The sequence below is a fragment of the Tachyglossus aculeatus genome, chromosome 8 (assembly GCF_015852505.1).
Source record: "Tachyglossus aculeatus isolate mTacAcu1 chromosome 8, mTacAcu1.pri, whole genome shotgun sequence".
NCBI classification, from domain to species: Eukaryota; Metazoa; Chordata; class Mammalia; order Monotremata; family Tachyglossidae; genus Tachyglossus; species Tachyglossus aculeatus.
Window position 1 is genome coordinate 37,212,585 of NC_052073.1, and position 22,215 is coordinate 37,234,799.

At 48.3% G+C, this 22,215-nt stretch overlaps 1 protein-coding gene across 2 annotated transcripts in view; it reads right to left on the reverse strand.

The window, feature by feature from the left end:
- Positions 1-19,887, reverse strand: part of CDK5RAP1 (CDK5 regulatory subunit associated protein 1) — a 37,271-nt gene extending 17,384 nt beyond the window's left edge. For both annotated transcript variants that reach the window (XM_038750555.1, XM_038750554.1), the window contains exons 1-7: positions 19,825-19,887; positions 15,783-16,062; positions 12,970-13,073; positions 11,585-11,619; positions 9,486-9,586; positions 3,792-4,002; positions 2,307-2,427 (exon numbers count right to left, since the gene is read on the reverse strand). In XM_038750555.1, coding sequence (XP_038606483.1) covers positions 2,307-2,427; positions 3,792-4,002; positions 9,486-9,586; positions 11,585-11,619; positions 12,970-13,073; positions 15,783-16,041 — 831 coding nt within the window. In that variant the 5' untranslated portion in view covers positions 16,042-16,062; positions 19,825-19,887. The remainder of the gene's footprint in view (positions 1-2,306; positions 2,428-3,791; positions 4,003-9,485; positions 9,587-11,584; positions 11,620-12,969; positions 13,074-15,782; positions 16,063-19,824) is intronic.
- Positions 19,888-22,215: the final 2,328 nt, after the last annotated feature.

A 22,215-nucleotide genomic window follows, 5' to 3' on the forward strand; every position in this document is an offset into this window, starting at 1 on the left:
AAGTGACTTGCCCAAGGTCACACAGCAGACAAGTGGCGGAGCCGGGGCTTGAACCCATGACCTCTGACTCCAAAGCCCGGGCTCTTTCCACTGAGCCACAATCAATCATATTTATTGAGCGCTTACTGTGTGCAGAGCACTGTACTATGTATGTTTGTACAGATTTATTACTCTATTTTACTTGTACATATGTATTTCGTTAACGATGTGCAGCTAGCGTCATTTTTATTGATTCTGACGACTTGACACCCGTCCACATGTTTTGTTTTGTTGTCCGTCTCCCCCTTCTCGACCGTGAGCCCGCTATTGGGTAGGGACCGTCCCTATATATTGCCGACTTGGACTTCCCAAGCGCTTAGCACAGTGCTCTGCACACGGTGAGCGCTCAATAAATACGACTGAATGAATGAATGAACTTGCCCAAAGTCGCACAGCAGACAACTGGCAGAGCCGGGATTTGAACCCATTACCCCTGACTCCAAAGTCCGGGCTCTTTCCACTGAGCCACGCTGCTTCTCAAGGCGAAGGGCTCCCAGACTGAGCCCTTTTTCCTCTCCCCGTCCCGATCCCCCCACCTCCTTCCCCTCCCCACAGCACCTGTAATAATAATAATAATAATAATGGTATTTGCTAAGCGCTTACTATGTGCCAAGCACTGTTCTAAGCGCTGGGGTAGATACAAAGTAATCAGGTTGTCCCACATGGGGCTCACAGTCTTAATCTCCGTTTTACAGATGAGGGAACTGAGGCACAGAGAAGTTAAGTGACTTGCCCAAGGTCACACAGCAGACAAGTGGCGGAGCCGGGGCTTGAACCCATGACCTCTGACTCCAAAGCCCGGGCTCTTTCCACTGAGCCATAATCAATCATATTTATTGAGCGCTTACTGTGTGCAGAGCACTGTACTATGTATGTTTGTACGGATTTATTACTCTATTTTACTTGTACATATGTATTTCGTTAATGATGTGCAGCTAGCGTTATTTTTATTGATTCTGACGACTTGACACCTGTCCACGTTTTGTTTTGTCGTCTGTCTCCTCCTTCTAGACTGTGAGCCCGCTGTCGGGTAGGGACCGTCCCTATATGTTGCCAACTTGGACTTCCCAAGGTCTTACTACAGTGCTCTGCACACAGTAAGCGCTCGATAAATACGACCGTCTATTTATTTTACTTGTACATATTTACTATTCTACTTATTTTGCTAATGATGTGCATCGAGCTTTATTTCTGTTTATTCTGATGACTTGACACCTGTCCACATGTTTTGTTTTGTTGTCTGTCTCCCTCCTCTAGACTGTGAGCCCGTTGTCGGGTAGGGACCGGCTCTAGATGTTGCCAACTTGGACTTCCCAAGCGCTTAGTACAGTGCTCTGCACACAGTAAGCGCTCAATAAATACAGTTGAATGAATGAATGAACAAATGAAGGGGATAGGGCTCCCAGACTGAGCCCCCTTTTTCCTCTCCTCCCCATCCCCCCGCCCTACCTCCTTCCCCTCCCCACAGCCCCTGTATATATGTTTGTACAGATTTATTCCTCTATTTATTCTACTCGTACGTATTGAGTTTGGTAATGCTGTGCATCTAGCTTTTTTATTTATTCTGACGACTTGACACCCGTCCACGTTTCATTTTGTCGCCCATCTCCCCCTTCTAGACTGTGAGCCCGTTGCTGGGTAGGGACCGTCCCTATATGTTGCCGACTTGGACTTCCCAAGATCTTAGTCCAGTGCTCTGCACCCAGTAAGCGCTCAATAAATACGATTGTCTATTTATCTGACTTGTGCATATTTACTATTCTATTTATTTTGTTAATGATGTGCTTCTAGCTTTACTTCTATTTATTCTGACGACTTGACACCCGTCGACATGTTTGGTTTTGTCGTCCGTCTCCCCCTCCTAGACTGTGAGCCCATTGTCGGATAGGGACCAACTCTATCTGTTGCCAACCTATACTTCCCGAGATCTTAGTCCAGTGCTCTGCACACAGTAAACGCTCAATAAATATGACTATTTATTTGACTTGTATATATCTACTATTCTATTTATTTTGTTAATGATGTGCATCTAGCTTTACTTCTATTTATTCTGACGACTTGACACCCGTCCACGTGTTTTGTTTTGCCGTCCATCTCCCCCTTCTAGACTGTGAGTCCATCGTCGGGTAGGGACCGTCTCTGGATGTTGCCGACTTGGACTTCCCAAGCGCTTAGTCCAGTGCTCTGCACACAGTAAGCGCTCAATAAATATGACTGAATGAATGAATGAAAGGGGGAGCCCGTCGAGGGGCGGGGGTTTCGCTCACCTGTCCGGACAGCCTCCTCACCTCCTCCAGGATGGAGGCCACGGGCCGGCTTCGCTCCCGGCCCCGCGTGAAGGGCACGATGCAGTAGCTGCACATGTTATCGCAGCCGCGCATGATGGACCTGTGGCGGGCGAGAGAGCGGGGGGACGTTGGAGACCCGCCCCCTCCCCGCTATTCCCGCGGTCCCCTCCCGGTTAATAATGATAATAATGATGGCATTTGTTAAGCGCTTACTATGCGCAAAGCACTGTTCAAAGCGCTGGGGAGGTTACAGGTTGATCAGGTTGTCCCACGGGGGGGCTCACAGTCTTCATCCTCATTTTACAGAGGAGGGAGCTGAGGTTCAGAGAATAATAATAATAATAGTAATGATGGCATTTGTTACGCACTTACTATGTGCAAAGCACCGTTCAAAGTGATGGGGAGGTTACAAGGTGATCAGGTTGTCCCACGGGGGGGCTCACAGTCTTCATCCCCATTTTACAGAGGAGGGAGCTGAGGCTCAGAGAATAATAATAATTATAATAGTAATGATGGCATTTGTTAAGCACTTACTATGTGCAAAGCACCGTTCAAAGTGCTGGGGAGGTTACAAGTTGATCAGGTTGTCCCACGGGGGGGCTCACAGTCTTCATCCCCATCCCTCATTACAGATGAGGTCACTGAGGCCCAGAGAAGTGACTTGCCCAAAGCTGACAATTGGCGGAGCCGGGATTTGAACCCATGACCTCCGACTCCAAAGCCCGGGCTCTTTCATTGAGCCACGCTGCTTCGCTACCCATCCCGTGGTCGGAGGTCACGCTCTCCCTGCCCCTTTCCTTCCCGGTCCCGGAGTGGGCGGGCGGCGTGAGCAGCAGCGTGGCTCCATGGAAAGAGCCTGGGCTTAGGAGTCAGAGATCATGGGTTCAAATCCTGGCCACGCCACTTGTCAGCTGTGTGACTTGGGGCAAGTCACTTCACTTCTCTGGGCCTCAGTTACCTCATTTGTAAAATGGGGATGAAGACTGTGAGCCCCACGTGAGCCCACTGTTGGGTAGGGACCGTCTCTCTATGTTGCCAACTTGTACTTCCCAAGCGCTTAGTACAGTGCTCTGCACACAGTAAGTGCTCAATAAGTACGATTGATTGACTGACAACCCGATCACCTTGCAACCTCCCGAGTGCTTAGAACGGTGCTTTGCACATAGTAAGCGCTGAACAAATGCCATTATTATCTTCTAGACTTTAAGTCCGCTGTTGGGTAGGGACCGTCTCTATATGTTGCCAACTTGTATTCATTCATTCATTTCATTCAGTCGTATTTATTGAGCGCTTACTGTGTGCACAGCACTGTGCTAAGCGCTTGGGAAGTACAAGTTGGCAACACAGAGAGACGGTCCCTACCCAACAGTGGGCTCACGTGGGGCTCACAGTAAGCGCTCAATAAATATGATTGAATGAAGGTGTGGGGGTCTCTCGAGGTGCCGGGGCGGAGGGGTCTCTCACACGAAGGCGGAGACGGCGCCGGGGGGCGGCGGGGCGGGCATGACGTCGGCGTAGGTCTCGTCGCGGGCCAGAAGGACGTTGGCGGCCTGGCGGCCCGACTCGGCCACGGACAGGAGGCGCGGAAGGTCCCGGTAGGCGTCCGGCCCGGCCAGCACGTCCACCGTCCTCTCCCGCCGCAGCACCTCGGCCTTCAGACGCTCCGCCATGCAGCCTCGGCGTCGTGAATAATCACAGTTAGAAGCACCGCGCTATGCCGTCCCGGAATCGCAACACTATCGTGACGATAATTCTGGTCAGCGTGAATAATCACAGTTAGAATCATCACGCTATGCCGTCCCAGAATCGCAACACTATCATAGTAATAATTCTGGTCATCGTGAATGATCACAGTTAGAATCATCGCGATATGCCGTCCCAGAATCGCAATACAATCATCATCATAATAATAATTATGGTCACTGTGAATGATCACAGTTAGAAGCATCGCGCTATGCCGTCCCGGAATCGCAACACTATCGTAACGATAATTCTGGTCAGCGTGAATAATCACAGTTAGAATCATCGCTCTAGGCCGCCCCACAATCACAACACTATCATAATAATAATTCTGGTCATCGTGAATAATCACAGTTAGAGTCATCACGATACGCCGTCCCAGAATCGCAACACTATCATAATAATAATTATGGTCATCGTGAATGATCACAGGTAGAATCATCGCGCTATGCCGTCCCAGAATCGCAACACAATCATAATAATAATAATTATGGTCCTTGTGAATAATCAGTTAGAATCATCACGATATGCCGTTCCAGAATCACAACACAATCATAATAATAATAGTAATTACGGTCATCGTGAATAATCACAGTTAGAATCATCACGATACGCCGTCCCAGAATCGCAACACTATCATAATAATAATAGTAATTATGGTCATCGTGAATAATCACAGTTAGAGTCATCATGATACACCGTCCCAGAATCGCAACACTATCATAATAATAATTATGGTCATCGTGAATGATCACAGTTAGAGTCATCACGATACGCCGTCCCAGAATCACAACACTATCATAATAATAATTATGGTCATCGTGAATGATCACAGTTAGAATCATCGCGCTATGCCGTCCCAGAATCGCAACACTATCATAATAATAATTATGGTCATCGTGAATGATCACAGTTAGAATCATCGCGCTATGCCGTCCCAGAATCACAACACTATCATAATAATAATAATAATTATGGTCACCGTGAATAATCTCAGTTAGAGTCATCACGATATGCCGTCCCAGAATCGCAACACAATCATAATAATAATTATGGTCATCGTGAATAATCAGTTAGAATCATCATGATACGCCGCCCCAGAATCGCAACACAATCATAATAATAATAGTAATTATGGTCATCATGAATTATCAGAGTCATCACGATATGCTGTCCCAGAATCGCAGCGCAATCATAATAATAATAATAATAATTATGGTCACTGTGAATAATCACAGTTAGAATCATCGCGATATGCCGTCCCAGAATCGCAACACAATCATAATTATAATAATTATGGTCATCGTGAATAATCAGTTAGAATCATCACGATATGCCATCCCAGAATCGCAACACTATCATAATAATTATGGTCATCGTGAATGATCAGTTAGAATCATCGTGCTATGCCGTCCCAGAATCGCAACACAATCATAATAATAATAATAATTAGGGTCATCGTGAATAATCACAGTTAGAGTCATCACGATATGCCGTCCCAGAATCGCAACACAATCATAATAATAATAATAATTATGGTCATCGTGAATAATTACAGTTAGAGTCATCACGATATGCCGTCCCAGAATCGCAACACTATCATAATAATAATTATGGTCATCGTGAATAATCACAGAGTCATCACGATACGCCGTCCCAGAATCGCAACACTATCATCATAATAATAGTAATTATGGTCAGCGTGAATAATCACAGTTAGAATCATCGCTCTAGGCTGCCCCACAATCACAACACTATCATAATAATAATTCTGGTCATCGTGAATGATCACAGTTAGAATTATCGCGCTATGCCGTCCCAGAATCGCAACACAATCATAATAATAATAATAGTAATCATGGTTATCGTGAATAATCAGTTAGAATCATCACGATATGCCGTCCCAGAATCGCAACACAATCATAATAATAATAATTATGGTCATCATGAATAATCAGTTAGAATCATCACGATATGCTGTCCCAGAATCGCAACACTATCATAATAATAATAGTAATTATGGTCATCGTGAATAATCACAGTTAGTCATCACGATATGCCGTCCCAGAATCGCAACACAATCATAATAATAATAATTATGGTCATCGTGGATAATCAGTTAGAATCATCACGATATGCCGTCCCAGAAGCGCAACACAATCATAATAATAATACTAATTATGGTTATCGTGAATAATCAGTTAGAATCATCATGATATGCCGTCCCAGAATCGCAACACAATCATAATAATAATAATTATGGTCATCGTGAATAACCACAGTTAGAATCATCACGATATGCCATCCCAGAATCGCAACACAATCATAATAATAATAGTAATTATGGTCATCGTGAATAATCAGTTAGAATCATCACGATATGCTGTCCCAGAATCGCAACACTATCATAATAATAATAGTAATTATGGTCATCGTGAATAATCACAGTTAGTCATCACGATATGCCGTCCCAGAATCGCAACACAATCATAATAATAATTATGATCATCGTGAATAATCACAGTTAATCACGATATGCCGTCCCAGAATCGCAACACTATCATAATAATAATAAAAATTCTGGTCATCGTGAATAATCAGTTAGAATCATTGCGCTATGCCGTCCCAGAATCGCAATACAATCATAATAATAATAATAATTATGGTCATAGTGAATAACCACAGTTAGAATCACCATGATATGCCGTCCCAGAATCGCAACACAATCATAATAATAATAATAATTATGGTCAGCGTGAATAATCAGTTAGAATGATCGCGCTATGCCGTCCCAGAATCGCAACACAATCAGAATAATAATAATAATAATTATGGTATAAGGGCTTACTCTGGGCCAGGAACTGTTCTAAGCGCTGGGGGAGATACAGGATAATTCATTCGTTCATTCATTCAGTCGTATTTATTGAGCGCTCACTGTGTGCAGAGCACTGGACTAAGCGCGTGGGAAGTACAAATAGAGACGGTCCCTACCCAACTACGTCTACGTATAGTTATACGTATTTATTACTCTATTTATTTTATTTGTACACATTTATTCTATTTATTTTATTTTGTTAATATGGTTTGTTTTGTTCTCTGTCTCCCCCTTCTAGACTGTGAGCTCGCTGTTGGGTAGGGACCGTCTCTATATGTTGCCAACTTGTAATAATAATAATGGCATTTATTAAGCGCTTACTATGTGCAAAGCACTGTTCTAAGCGCTGGGGATGTTACAAGGTGATGGTGTTGTCCCATGGGGGGCTCACAGTCTTCATCCCCATTTTCCAGATGAGGTCACTGAGGCCCAGAGAAGTGATGTGACTTGCCCAACGTCACACAGCTGACAAGTGGCGGAGCCGGGATTAGAACCCATGAAAGCGCTTAGTCCAGTGCTCTGCACACAGTAAGCGCTCAATAAATACGACTGAATGAATGAATGAATGAATGAATGAACTACGGGCTCACGGTCTAGAAGGGGGAGACGGACAATGAAATAAAACACGTGGACGGGTGTCAAGTTGTCACAACAAATAGAATTAAAGCTAGAGGCACATCATTAACAAAATAAATAGAATAGTAAATATGGACAAGATAACAATAATAATAATAATAATAATAGGCGGCCTCATAATTGCGATGATAATAACATGCGGCTTACTTGTTTCGATGCCTGTCTCCCCACTTCTAGACTGTGAGCCCGTTGTTGGGCAGAGATTGTCTCTATCTGATGCCGAGATGTACTTTCCAAGCGCTTAGCACAGTGCTCTGCACACAGGAAGCGCTCAATAGATTCATTCGTTCGATCGTATTGAAATTGAAATGGAATAAAATGCATTCAGTCATAATAAATACGATTGGATGGATGAGTGAATGATCCCGATAATAATAATAATAATGGCATTTGTTAAGCGCTTACTACGTGCAAAGCACTGTTCTAAGCGCTGGGGAGGTTACAAGGCGATGGGGTTGTCCCACGGGGGCTCACAGTTTTCATCCCCATTTTCCAGATGAGGTCACTGAGGCACAGAGAAGTGAAGTGACTTGCGCGAAGTCACCCAGCTGACAGTTGGCGGAGCCGGGATTTGAACCCATGACCTCTGGACTCCAAAGCCCGGGCTCTTTCCACTGAGCCACGCTGCTTCTGTACTACTAAGAAAAATAGGCAGCCTCATAATCCCAGAGATAGTATGACGACGACTACTACTACTACTACTAATAATAATAATGGTACTTTTTAAAGTGCTTACTATATGCCCAGCAATAATAATAATAATGGTGCTTTTTAAAGCACTTACTATGTGCCCAGCACCGCCCTAAACGCTAGAGTGTACATATTTATTACTCTATTTATTTATTTATTTTACTTGTCCATATCTATTCTATTTATTTTATTTTGTTAATATGTTTTGTTCTGTTGTCTGTCTCCCCCTTCTAGACTGTGAGCCCACTGTTGGGTAGGGACCGTCTCTATATGTTGCCAACTTGGACTTCCCAAGCGCTTAGTACAGTGCTCTGCAGACAGTAAGTGCTCAATAAATACGATTGAAAGAATGAATGAATATATATATATGTTTGTACATTTATTACCCTATTTATTTTACTTGTACATATTTATTCTATTTATTTTATTCTGTTAATATGTTGTTTTGTTCTCTGTCTCCCCCTTCTAGACTGTGAGCCCACTGTCGGGTACGGACCATCTCTACATGTTGCCAACTTGGACTTCCCAAGCGTTTAGTCCAGTGCTCTGCACACAGTAAGTGCTCAATAAATACGATTGAATGAATGAATGACTATATATATGTTTGTACATATTTATTACTCTATTTATTTTACTTGTACATATTTATTCTATTTATTTTATTCTGTTAATATGTTTGGTTTTGTTCTCTGTCTCCCCCTTCTACACTGTGAGCCCACTGTTGGGTAAGGACCGTCTCTATATGTTGCCAACTTGTACTTCCCAAGCGCTTAGTCCAGTGCTCTGCAGACAGTAAGTGCTCAATAAATACGATTGAATGAATGAATATATATATGTTTGTACATATTTATTACTCTATTTATTTTACTTGTACATATTTATTCTATTTATTTTATTCTGTTAATATGTTTTGTTCTGTTGTCTGTCTCCCCCTTCTAGACTGTGAGCCCACTGTCGGGTAGGGACCGTCTCCAGATGTTGCCAACTTGGACTTCCCAAGCGCTTAGTCCAGTGCTCCGCACACAGTAAGTGCTCCATAAATACGATTGATTGATTGATAGAGTGGATACAAGTTAATGGGATCGGACGCGGTCCCCGTCCCCCACGGGGCTCCCAGCCTTAATCCCCGTTTTCCAGATGAGGGAACCGAGGCCCAGAGAAGTGAAGTGACTCGGCCAAGGTCTCACGCGCCGGGGGGCGGGGGGGGGGAGCGGTACCTAAGACGCCGATGCGGACGGGGACTTCGGATCGCCTCCGCTTCTCCTTCAGGGGCCTCAGCTGCTGGAGGCGGTTCCAGATGGTCTGCTCCGCCTTCTCCCTGGCAACGGACCGATCCGTCCATCAGTCGCGTCCAGGAAGTGGGGTGCTGTGCTAAGCGCTTCGGAGCCCGCTCGTTAAGCGCTTACTATGTGCCAGGCGCTGTTCTAAGCGCTGGGGTAGATACAGGGTCATCAGGGTGCCCCCCGTGGGGCTCACGGCCTTCATCCCCGTTTTACGGATGAGGGAACTGAGGCCCGGAGAAGGGAAGCGACTCGCCCCAGGCCGCCCGGCTGACCAGCGGCGGAGCCGGGATTCGAACCCAGGTCCTCCTGGTTCCCAAGCCCGGGCTCTTTCCACTGAGTCACGCTGCTCCTTTAGACTGGACGCTCGTTGTGGGCAGGGAATGTGCCTGCTTGTTGTTGCACTGTCCTCTCCCAAGCGCTTAGTACAGTGCTCTGCACACAGGAAGCGCCCAATATATACAATCGAATGAGCACAAGACAATCAGGTCGGACCCACCTCGGGGGCAGGAAAATAATGATAATAATAATAATGATGGCATTTATGAAGCACTTACTATGTGCAAAGCACTGTTCTAATAATAATAATGATGGCATTTATGAAGCGCTTACTATGTGCAAAGCACTGTTCTAATAATAATAACGACGGCATTTATGAAGCGCTTACTATGTGCAAAGCACTGTTCTAATAATAATAATGATGGCACTTATGAAGCGCTATGTGCAAAGCACTGTTCTAATAATAATGATGGCATTTATGAAGCGCTTACTATGTGCAAAGCACTGTTCTAATAATAATAATGATGGCATTTATGAAGCGCTTACTATGTGCAAAGCACTGTTCTAATATTAATAACGATGGCATTTATTAAGCGCTTACTATGTGCAAAGCACTGTTCTAATAATAATGATGGCATTTACGAAGCGCTTACTATGTGCAAAGCACTGTTCTAATAATAATAATGATGGCATTTACGAAGCGCTTACTATGTGCAAAGCACTGTTCTAAGCGCTGGGGAGGTTACAAGGTGATCAGGTTGTCCCACGGGGGGCTTACAGTCTTCATCCCCATTTGACAGATGAGGTAACTGAGGTCCAGAGAAGTGAAGTGACTTGCCCAAAGTCACCCAAAAGTAGAGACGCAGCGTGGCTCAGTGGAAAGAGCCCGGGCTTGGGAGTCCGAGGTCATGGGTTCAAATCCCGGCTCCGCCCATTGTCAGCTGTGTGACTTTGGGCAAGTCACTTCACTTCTCTGGGCCTCAGTTCCCTCATCTGGAAAATGGGGATGATGGTGATGATGATGGCATTTGTTAAGCGCTTACTATGTGCAAAGCACTGTTCTAGGCGCTGGGGAGGTTACAAGGTGATCAGGCAGTTTTAATCCCCATTTTACAGATGAGGGAACTGAGGCCCAGAGAAGTGAAGTGACTTGCCCAAAATCGCACAGCTGACAGCAGAGTGGGGATTTGAACCCATGACCTCTGACTCCAAAGCCCGAGCTCTTTCCACTGAGCCACGCTGCCTCTCCATGAAGACTGTGAGCCCCCCATGGGACAACCTGATCATCTTGTAACCCCCCCAGCGCCTAGAACAGTGCTTTGCACAGAGTAAGCGCTTAATAAATGCCATCATTATTATTGTTATTTATTAAGTCTTCTAGACTGTGAGCCCACGGTTGGGTAGGGACCGTCTCTATATGTTGCCAACTTATACTTCCCAAGCGCTTAGTACAGTGCTCTGCACACAGTAAGTGCTCAATAAATACGACTGATTGATTGGCAGGGCCGGGATTTGAACCCACCGCCTCTGACTCCAAAGCCCGGGCTCTTTCCACTGAGCCACGCTGCTTCTCTTTTAGACTGTGAGCCCACTGTTGGGTAGGGACTATCTCTTTATGTTGCCAACTTGTACTTCCCAAGCACTTAGTACAGTGCTCTGCACACAGTAAGCCCTCAATAAATACGATTGATTGATTGATTGATTGACTCTCTGTTCTAAGCGCTGAGCACTGTTCTGAGCGCCTAAAAGACCCTCACCTGATGGAACACGTGACCAGAAGAATCACATCCGCCTACGGAGAGAAAAGAAAAGAAATTCTGAGTCTCCCGAAGTTCCACCGACTTGGACGATGGATTGCGGTAGAGGAGCAGTGCGGCCCAGTGGGTAGAGTGGACTGAGCGTCAGGGGCCCTGGGTTCTCACCCAGGCTCCGCCGGGTGTGACCTTGGACAAGTCATTTCACTCCTCTCAGAGAAGCAGCAGTGCGAACTAGCGGGGAGAGCCCGGGCCGGCATTCTCATTCATTCATTCAGTCGTATCTATTGAGCGCTTACTGTGTGCAGACCACTGGACTAAGTGCTTGGGAAGTCCAAGTTGGCAACACATAGAGACAGTCCCTACCCAACAGCGGGCTCACGGTCTAATAGGGGGGGAGACAGAGAACAAAACCAAACATACTAACAAAATAAAATAAATAGAATAGATATGTACAAGATAAATAAATAAATGAATATAAATAAATAAATAAAAATAAAAAGAAAGAAAGAAAGAGAAAGAGAAAGAAAGAAAGAAAGAAAGAAAGAGAAAGAAAGAGAAAGAAAGAAAGAGAAAGAAAGAAAGAAAGAAAGAAAGAAGAAAGAGAAAGAAAGAAAGAAAGAAAGAAGAGAGAGAGAGAGAGAGAGAGAGAGAGAGAGAGAGAGAGAGAGAGAGAGAGAGAGAGAGAGAGAGAAAGAGGGAGGGAGGGAGGGAGGGAGGGAGGGAGGGAGGAAGGAAGGAAAGGAAGGAAAGGAAGGAAGGAAAGGAAGGAAGGAAAGGAAGGAAGGAAGGAAGGAAGGAAGGAAGGAAGGAAAGAAAGAAGGAAAGAAAGAAGGAAAGAAAGAAGGAAAGAAAGAAGGAAAGAAAGAAGGAAAGAAAGAAGGAAAGAAAGAAGGAAAGAAGGAAAGAAGGAAGAAAAGAAAGAAGGAAAGAAGGAAAGAAAGAAAGAAGGAAAGAAAGAAAGAAAGAAAGAAATAAAGAAAGAAAGTAAGGAAGTAAGTAAGGTAGGAAGGAAGGAAAGAAAGAAAGAAAGAAAGAGAAAGAAAGAAAGAAAGAAAGAAAGAAAGAAAGAAAGAAAGAAAGAAAGAAAGAAAGAAAGAAAGAAAGAAAGAAAGAAAGGAAGGAGTAATAAATACAACTGAATCTAGACTGTGAGCCCAGTGCCGGGTAGGGACCGTCTCTATGTTGCCAACTTGTACTTCCCAAGCGCTTAGTCCAGTGCTCTGCACATAGTAAGTGCTCAACAAATATGATTGAATGAATGAATGAATGATGGGTTGGGGAGGCCGCCGCTTCCCCCGAATCCCCCTCCCCTGGACCGTCCCCGACTCCTCCCGGGAGGGCAGGAAGCCCGGGATCCGGCGGGGCGGGAGCGGGGAGGGCGTTACCTCCTGGACGTCCCGGGTCCTGAGGAAGCCGTTCTGCTGCAGGATGGACCAGGCGATCTCGGTGTCGTTGACGTTCATCTGACAGCCGTACGTCTCCAGGTAGACTGGGGGAGGACAGGGCGGCGGGTTCGGAAACACGCGGCTCCTCCGGCTCCCCTCCCCGGAACCGCCACCGTTCAGTCATCCACTCAGTCCTATCTATTGAGCGCTCACTGTGTGCGGAGCACTGGGCTAAGCGCTCGGGAAGTCCAAGTTGGCAACATAGAGAGACGGCCCCTACCCAGGATTCTGGGTATGACCCGGCCAAACTGACGGCCGGATGTCTCCAGATAATAATAATAATGATTTGTAATAATAATAATAATAATTTGTACATATTTATTACTCTATTTATTTATTTTGCTTGTACATATCTAGTCTATTTATTTTATTTTGTTAGTATGTTTGGTTTTGTTCTCTGTCTCCCCCTTTTAGACCGTGAGCCCACTGTTGGGTAGGGACCGTCTCTAGATGTTGCCAACTCGGACTTCCCCAGCGCTTAGTCCAGTGCTCTGCACACAGTAAGCGCTCAATAAATACGATTGATTGATTGATGGCATTTATTAAGCGCTTACTATGTGCAAAGCACTGCTCTAAGCGCTGGGGAGGTTACAAGGTGATCAGGTTGTCCCTCGGGGCGCTCACAGTCCCCATTTTCCAGATGAGGTAACTGAGGCCCAGAGACTAATAATAATAATAATTGCATTTATTAAGCGCTTACAATGCGCAAAGCACTGTCCTAAGCGCTGGGGAGGTTACAAGGTGATCAGGTTGTCCCACGGGGCGCTCACAGTCCCCATTTTCCAGATGAGGCATCTGAGGCCCAGAGAAGAATAATAATAATAATAATAATAATGGCATTTATTAAGCACTCACCATGTGCAAAGCACTGTTCTAAGCGCTGGGGAGGTTACAAGGTGATCAGGTGGTCCCACGGGGGGCTCACAGTCCCCATTTTCCAGATGAGGTAACTGAGGCCCAGAAAATAATAATAATAATAATAATATAATAATAATAACGGCATTTGTTGAGCGCTTACTATGTGCAAAGCACTGTTCTAAGTGCTGGAGAGGTTACAAGGTGATCTGGTTGTCCCACAGGGCGCTCACAGTCCCCATTTTCCAGATGAGGTAACTGAGGCCCAGAGAATAATAATAATAATAATAATAATAAAAATAAAAATGGCATTTATTAAGCACTTACAATAAGCGCTGGGGAGGATACAAGAGGCCCAGAGAAGTGAAGTGAGTTGCCCAAAGTCACCCAGCTGTCAAGTGGCGGAGCCGGGATTTGAACCCATGACCTCTGACTCCAAAGCCCGGGCTCTTTCCACTGAGCCACGCCGCTTCTCTGGGCGAGAGGGAAGGGGATTCTGGGCAGGAGCATGGCAGAAACAAGGGCAGGATCGGGCATACTGGCAGGGGTTGCTCTACAGGTAAACTGAGGGAAGAGAGAGCAGGGGATTCTGGGTAGGAGCTTGGCAGGGGCGAGGGCAGGTCCGGCCCCTGACAGCCGTACGCCGGGCGGGGGGAAGAAAAGACGGCGGTAAAAATGGAACCCCACGCGGGCCTCGCATCTGCCCCAGCGCTCAGTCCATCATCAATCGCATTTATCGAGCGCTTACTGTGTGCAGAGCACTGGACTAAGCGCTTGGGAAGTACACATTGGCAACATATAGCCCCTTCCTTCCTCTCCCCCTCGTCCCTCTCTCCATCCCCCCATCTTACCTCCCTCCCTTCCCCACAGCACCTGGATATATGTATATATGTTTGCGCATATTTTTTTTTACTCTATTCATTTATTTAATTTATTTGTCCATATCTATTCTATTTATTTTATTAGTCTGTTTGGTTTTGTTCTCCGTCTCCCCCTTTTAGACTGTGAGCCCGCTGTTGGGTAGGGACCGTCTCCAGATGTTGCCAATTTGGACTTCCCAAGCGCTCGGTCCAGTGCTCTGCACACGGTAAGCGCTCAATAAATACGATTGATGATGATGATGATATAGACAGTCCGGCACGTAGTAGGCGCTTAGCCAAGGCCAAGGCCGGCCATAGCCCGGCCCACGTCACCCCCGGGGCCTGGAATGCCCCCAATCCCTCTGCCCACCCGCCAAGCTTGCTCTCTTCCTCCCTTCAAGGTCCTGCTGAGAGCTCACCTCCTCCAGGAGGCCTTCCCACACTCAGCCCCTTCCTCCCTCTCCCCCTCATCCCCCTCTCCATCCCCCCATCTTACCTCCTTCCCTTCCCCACAGCACCTGTATATAGGTATATATGGTTGTCCATATTTATTACTCTATTTATTTATTTATTTTACTTGTACATTTCTATCCTATTTATTTTATTTTGTTGGTATGTTTGGTTCTGTTCCCTGTCTCCCCCTTTTAGACTGTGAGCCCACTGTCGGGTAGGGACTGTCTCTATGTGTTACCAACTTGGACTTCCCAAGCGCTTAGTCCAGTGCTCTGCACATAGTAAGCGCTCAATAAATACGATTGATTGATTGATTGATTGATTGATTGATAGCCGTACGTCTCTGGGCACGCCGGGCAAGGGGAAGAAAAGACGGCGGTAAAAATGGAACCCCACGCGGGACTCGCATCTGCCCCAGCGCTCAGTCCATCATCAATCGCATTGATTGAGCGCTTACTGTGTGCAGAGCACTGGACTAAGCGCTTGGGAAGCACACATTGGCAACATATAGACAGTCCGGCATGTAGTAGGCGCTTAGCCAAGGCCATAAAAATACAAAAGAAGAAGAACACCACCACCACGGACCTTTCCTCCTCTCCTCCCGGAGGGCGTCGGAAGCGAGGTAGGGGGGCGGATCTCCGGCGGCCGGGGCGTCCCGAGGTTTTGAGGCGATGCCGCCGCTCAGGAAATGCTGGAAAGTGGGGCCCGCGGCCAGCTTGGAGGCCAGGCGCTGTGGGAGCCGGGCCGTCCCCCCGTCCGGTGTGCTGGACGCCCTCCGCCTCGCCCCTCCTGCTGACCCCGGGGACGCCCGGCTCAGCCTCGGGACGCGCAACGGACCCCACATGGCCCCGGCCGGCGGTCGAACCTGCGGGATGAAAGAGATCCGGCGCTTAGAACGGTGCTGCGCACGTACTGAGCGCTTTAACAAATACCAAAAAATAATAATGACGGCATTTATTAAGCGCTTACTACGTGCCAAGCGCCGCTCTAAGCGCTGGGGAGGTTACGTTTATTTTATTTTGTTACTACATTTTGTTGTGTGTCTCCCCCTTCTAGCTCTCTTCCTCCCTTCAAGGCCCTACTGAGAGCTCACCTCCTCCAGGAGGCCTTCCTCTCCCCCTCGTCCCCCTCTCCATCCCCCCCATCTTACCTCCTTCCCCTCCCCACAGCACCTGGATATATGTTTGCACATATTTATTACTCTATTTATTTTACTTGTACATATCGATTCTATTTATTTTATTTTGTTAATATGTTTTGTTTTGTTGTCCATCTCCCCCTTCTAGACTGTGAGCCCACTGTCTGGTAGGGACTGTCTCTCTATGTTGCCAACTTGGACTTCCCAAGCGCTTACTACAGTGCTCTGCACGCAGTAAGCGCTCAATAAATACGATTGATTGATTGATTGGGTAGGGACTGTCTCTCGATGTTGCCAACTTGGACTTCCCAAGCGCTTAGTCCAGTGCTCTGCACGCAGTAAGCGCTCAATAAATACGACTGATTGACTGGGTTGTCCCACGGGAGGCGCACAGTCTTCATCCCCATTTTACAGATGAGGGAACTGAGGCCCAGCAAAGTGCCTTCCCCAAGGTTCCACAGCGGACAAGTGATAATGGTAATAATAATGATGGCATTTATTAAGCGCTTACTACGTGCAAAGCACTGTTTTAAGCGCTGGGGAGGTTACAAGGTGATCGGGTTGACCCACGGGGGGCTCACAGTCTTCATCCCCATTCTACAGATGAGGGAACTGAGGCCCAGAGGAGTGAAGTGACTTGCCCGGGCTTTGGAGTCAAGAGGTCGTGGGTTCAAATCCCGGCTCCGCCACTTGTCAGCTGTGTGACTTTGGGCCAGCCACTTCACTTCTCTGGGCCTCAGTTCCCTCATCTGGAAAATGGGGATGAAGACTGGGGGCCCCACGTGGGACAACCTGATCACCTTGTATCTCCCCCAGTGCTTAGAACAGTGCTTGGCACATAGTAAGCGCTTAACATAGACCAACATTTTTATTATTACAACATCTACCAAATACAATTGATTGATCTACCAACTCTGTTGCATTGGACTCCCCCGAATGCTTAGCACAGTGCTCTGCGCCCACTAAGTGCTCCATAAATGATTAATCAGTGCTTAGAACAGTCCTTTCCACATAGTAAGCGCTTAATAAATGCCATTATTATTATTATTAATCGCCCTCTAGACTATCAGCTCAGTATAGACAAGGCACGTGTTTACCAACTCTGCTGTGCTGAACGCCCCCCAAGCACTCAGTACATGGCCTGGACACATGTCTACCTATTCTGCTGTACTGGACTCCCCCAAGTACTCAGCACACGGCCAGGACACGTGACTACCAACCCTGCTGTACTGGACGCCCCAAGCGCTCCAGTACATGGCCAGGACACCTGCCTGCCAACCCTGCTGTATTGGACGCCCCCCCAAGCGCTCCAGTACATGGCCAGGACACGTGCCTGCCAACCCTGCCGTACTGGACGCCCCAAAGCGATCGGTACATGGCCAGGACACGTGCCTGCCAACCCTGCTGTACTGGACGCCCCCCAAGCGCTCAGCACATGGCCAGGACACGTGCCTACCAACCCTGCAGTACTGGATGCCCCCCAAGCGCTCAGTATTGTGCTCAGCACAAGGCCAGGACACGTGCCTGCCAACCCCGCTGTACTGGACGCCCCCCAAGCGCTCAGTATTGAGCTCAGCACAAGGCCAGGACACGTGCCTGCCAACCCCGCTGTACTGGACGCCCCCCAAGCGCTCAGTATTGAGCTCAGCACAAGGCCAGGACACCTGCCTGCCAACCCTGCTGTACTGGACGCCCCCCAAGCGCTCAGCACATAGCCAGGACACGTGCCTATCAATCAATCATATTGATTGAGCGCTTACTACGTGCAGAGCACTGTACTAAGCGCTTGGGAAGTCCAAGTTGGCAACATCTAGAGACGGTCCCTACCCAACAGTGAGCTCACAGTCTAAAAGGGGGAGACAGAGAACAAAACCAAACCTACTAACAAAATAAAATACATAGAATAGATAGGTACAAGCAAAATAAATAAATAAATAGAGTAATAAATATGTACAAACATATAAACATACAAACGTGCCTACCAACCCCGCTGTACTGGACGCCCCCCAGCGCTCAGCATTGTGCTCAGCACAAGGCCAGGACACATGCCTACCAACCCTGCTGTACTGGACGCCCCCCCAAGTGCTCAGCACATAGCCAGGACACGTGCCGACCAACGCTGCTGTACTGGACGCCCCCCAAGCGCTCTATGCAGCGCTCAGCACGTGGCCAGGACACGTGCCTGCCAACCCCGCTGTACTGGACGCCCCCCCCAAGCGCTCAGCACATAGCCAAGACACGTGCCTGCCAACCCTGCTGTACTGGACGCCCCCCAAGCGCTCTATGCAGCGCTCAGCACACGGCCAGGACACTTGCCTGCCAACCCTGCTGTACTGAACACCCACCCGCCACCCCCAGCGCTCAGCACATGGGCAGGACACGTGCCTGCCAACCCTGCTGTACTGGACGCCTCCCAAGCGCTCACAACAAAGCTCAGCACAAGGCCAGGACACGTGCCTACCAACGCTGCTGTACTGGGCGCCCCCAAGCGCTCAGGACATGGGCAGGACACGTGCCTACCAACCCTGCTGTACTGGACGCCCCCCAAGCGCTCAGCACATGGCCAGGACACATGCCTGCCAACCCTGCTGTACTGGACGCCCCCGAAGCGCTCAGTATTGCGCTCAGCACATGGCCAGGGCACGTGCCTGCCAACCCTACTGTACTGGACACCCCTCAAGCACTCAGCACATGGCCAGGACACGTGCCTACCAACCCTGCTGTACTGGACGCCCCCCAAGCGCTCTATGCAGCGCTCAGCATACGGCCAGGACACTTGCCTGCCAACCCTGCTGTACTGAACACCCCCCCCAAGCGCTCAGCACATGGCCAGGACACGTGCCTGCCAACCCCGCTGTACTGGACGCCCCCCCAAGCGCTCAGCACATAGCCAGGACACGTGCCTGCCAACCCTGCTGTACTGGAGGCCCCCCAAGCGCTCTATGCAGCGCTCAGCACACGGCCAGGACACGTGCCTGCCAACCCTGCTGTACTGGACGCCCCCCAAGCGCTCAGCACTGCGCTCAGCACACGGCCAGGACACGTGCCTGCCAACCCTGCTGTACTGGACGCCCCCCAAGCGCTCAGCACATGGACACGTGCCTACCAACCCTGCTGTACTGGACGCCCCCCCCAAGCGCTCAGCACATAGCCAGGACACGTGCCTACCAACCCTGCTGTACTGGACGCCCCCCAAGCGCTCAGTATTCTGCTCAGCACAAGGCCAGGACACGTGCCTGCCAACCCTGCTGTACTGGACGCCCCCCAAGCGCTCAGCACATAGCCAGGACACGTGCCTACCAACCCTGCTGTACTGGACGCCCCCTCAGCGCTCAGCACATGGCCAGGACACGTGCCTGCCAACCCTGCTGTACTGGACGCCCCCCAAGCGCTCAGCACATGGCCAGGACACGTGCCTGCCAACCCTGCTGTACTGGACGCCCCCGAAGCGCTCAGTACAGCGCCCCACAAGGCCCAGGGATTGCTTACACAGCCCCGACGGCCGCTCCTGGCGCCTAAATCTCCACAGGCCCCAGGGCGGCCCCCACTTCCGGTCTCCCCTCAGCCCGGCACTTCCGGTCGGCGCGAGCCCCCCCACTTCCGGTCCCCCCTCGCGCGCTCCCCTCCTTCCCGCCCTCGCTGCGCCACGCATGCGCCACAGTGCGTCCGCCGCCCTCAGTCGTCGTCCCCCCCCCCGGATCACCCGCCCCGCGACGGTGGTTCCTACCGAACTGTGGTTCCGGGCAACCGGAAGTGCCTCTCCCAGGGCCCCTCAGGCCGGTGCAGCAACGTAATCCGACCCCCCAGCACATGAAGGGGTCATCATCATCATCATCAATCGTATTTATTGAGCGCTTACTGTGTGCAGAGCACTGTGCTAAGCGCTTGGGAAGTACAAACTGGCAACATCTAGAGACAGTCCCCACCCAACAGTGGGCTCACAGTCTAAAAGGGGGAGGCAGAGAACAGAACCAAACATACTAACAAAATAAAATAAGTAGAATAGATGGGTACAAGTAAAATAAATCAATCAATAAATATCAATAAATAAATATGTACAAACATCTATCCATATATCCAGGTGCTGTGGGGAAGGGAAGGAGGTGAGATGGGGGGGATGGAGAGGGGGACGAGGGGGAGAGGAAGGAAGGGGCTCAGTCTGGGAAGGCCTCCTGGAGGAGGGGAGCTCTCAGTAGGGCCTTGAAGGGAGGAAGAGCGCAATAAAGGAAGAGGGTCAATAATGATGGCCTTTGTTAAGTGCTTACTATGTGCCAAGCACTGTTCTAAGCGCTGAGCGGGGATGCAAGGTCATCAGGTTGTCCCCCATGGGGCTCACAGTCTTCCCATTTGACAGATGAGGGAACTGAGGCCCAGAAAATAATAAGAAGAAGAATGGCATTTATTAAGCGCTTACTATATGCCAAGGACTGTTCTAAAAACTGAGGGGGGGGGGGCGGGGGGGATACAAGGTGATCAGGTTGTCCCACATGGGGCTCACAGTCTTCCTCCCCATTTGACAGGTGAGGGAACTGAGGCCCAGAAAATAATAATAATAATAATAATAATGGCACTTATTAAGCACATACTATGTGCCAAGCACTGTTCTAAACGCTGAGCGGGGGGATGCAAGGTTATCAGGTTGTCCCACATGGAGCTCATAGTCTTCCTCCCCATTTGACAGATGAGGGAACTGAGGCCCAGAAAATAATAATAATAATAATGGCAATTATTAAGAGCTTGCTATGTGCCAAGCACTGTTCTAAACGCTGAGCAGGGATGCAAGGTGATCAGGTTGTCCCACGGGGGGCTCACAGTCTTCCTCCCCGTTTGACAGATGAGGGAACTGAAGCCCAGAAAATAATAATAATGATAACGGCATTTATTAAGCGCTTGCTATGTGCCAATCACTGCTCTAAACGCTGAGCGGGGATGCAAGGTGATCAGGTTGTCCCACATGGGGCTCACAGTCTTCCTCCCCATTTAATAGATGAGGGAACTGAGGCCCAGAAAATAATAATAATAAGAATGGCATTTATTAAGCGCTTACTACGTGCCAAGCACTGTTCTAAAAACTGAGGGGGGGTTACAAGGTGATCCGATTGTCAATCAATCAATCAATCGTATTTATTGAGTGCTTACTGTGTGCAGAGCACTGGACTAAGCGCTTGGGAAGTACAAGTTGGCAACATCTAGAGACGGTCCCTACCCAACAGCGGGCTCACAGTCTAGAAGGGGGAGACAGAACAAAACCAAACATATTAACAAAAAAAAAAAATAGAATAGATATGCCCCATGTCCCACATGGGGCTCACAGTCTTCCTCCCCATTTGACAGATGAGGGAACTGAGGCCCAGAAAATAATAATAATTATAATGGCATTTATTAAGCGCTTGCTATGTGCCAAGCACTGTTCTAAACGCTGAGGGGGGGATACAAGGTGATCAGGTTGTCCCACATGGGGCTCACAGTCTTCCTCCCCATTTGACAGATGAGGGAACTGAGGCCCAGAAAATAATAATAATAATAATAACGATGGCATTTATTAAGCACTTACTATGTGCCAAACACTGTTCTAAGCACTGGGGAGGTTACAAGGTGATCAGATTGTCCCAAGGGGGCTCACATTCTTACAGATGAGGTCACTGAGGCTCAGAGAAGTTAAGTGATTTGCCCAAAGTCACCCAGCTGACAAGTGGTGGAGGCGGGATTTGAATCCACGACCTCTGACTCCCAAGCCTGGGCTCTTGCCACTCAGCCACGCTGCTTCTCTAATAATAATAGTAATATTAATCATGATACTTTGCCCATGGTTTAATTGAGTGTCTAGACCCCAAGGAAGGAGGCATCAATAAATATTACTACTCTGAATCGTCTCTGCTT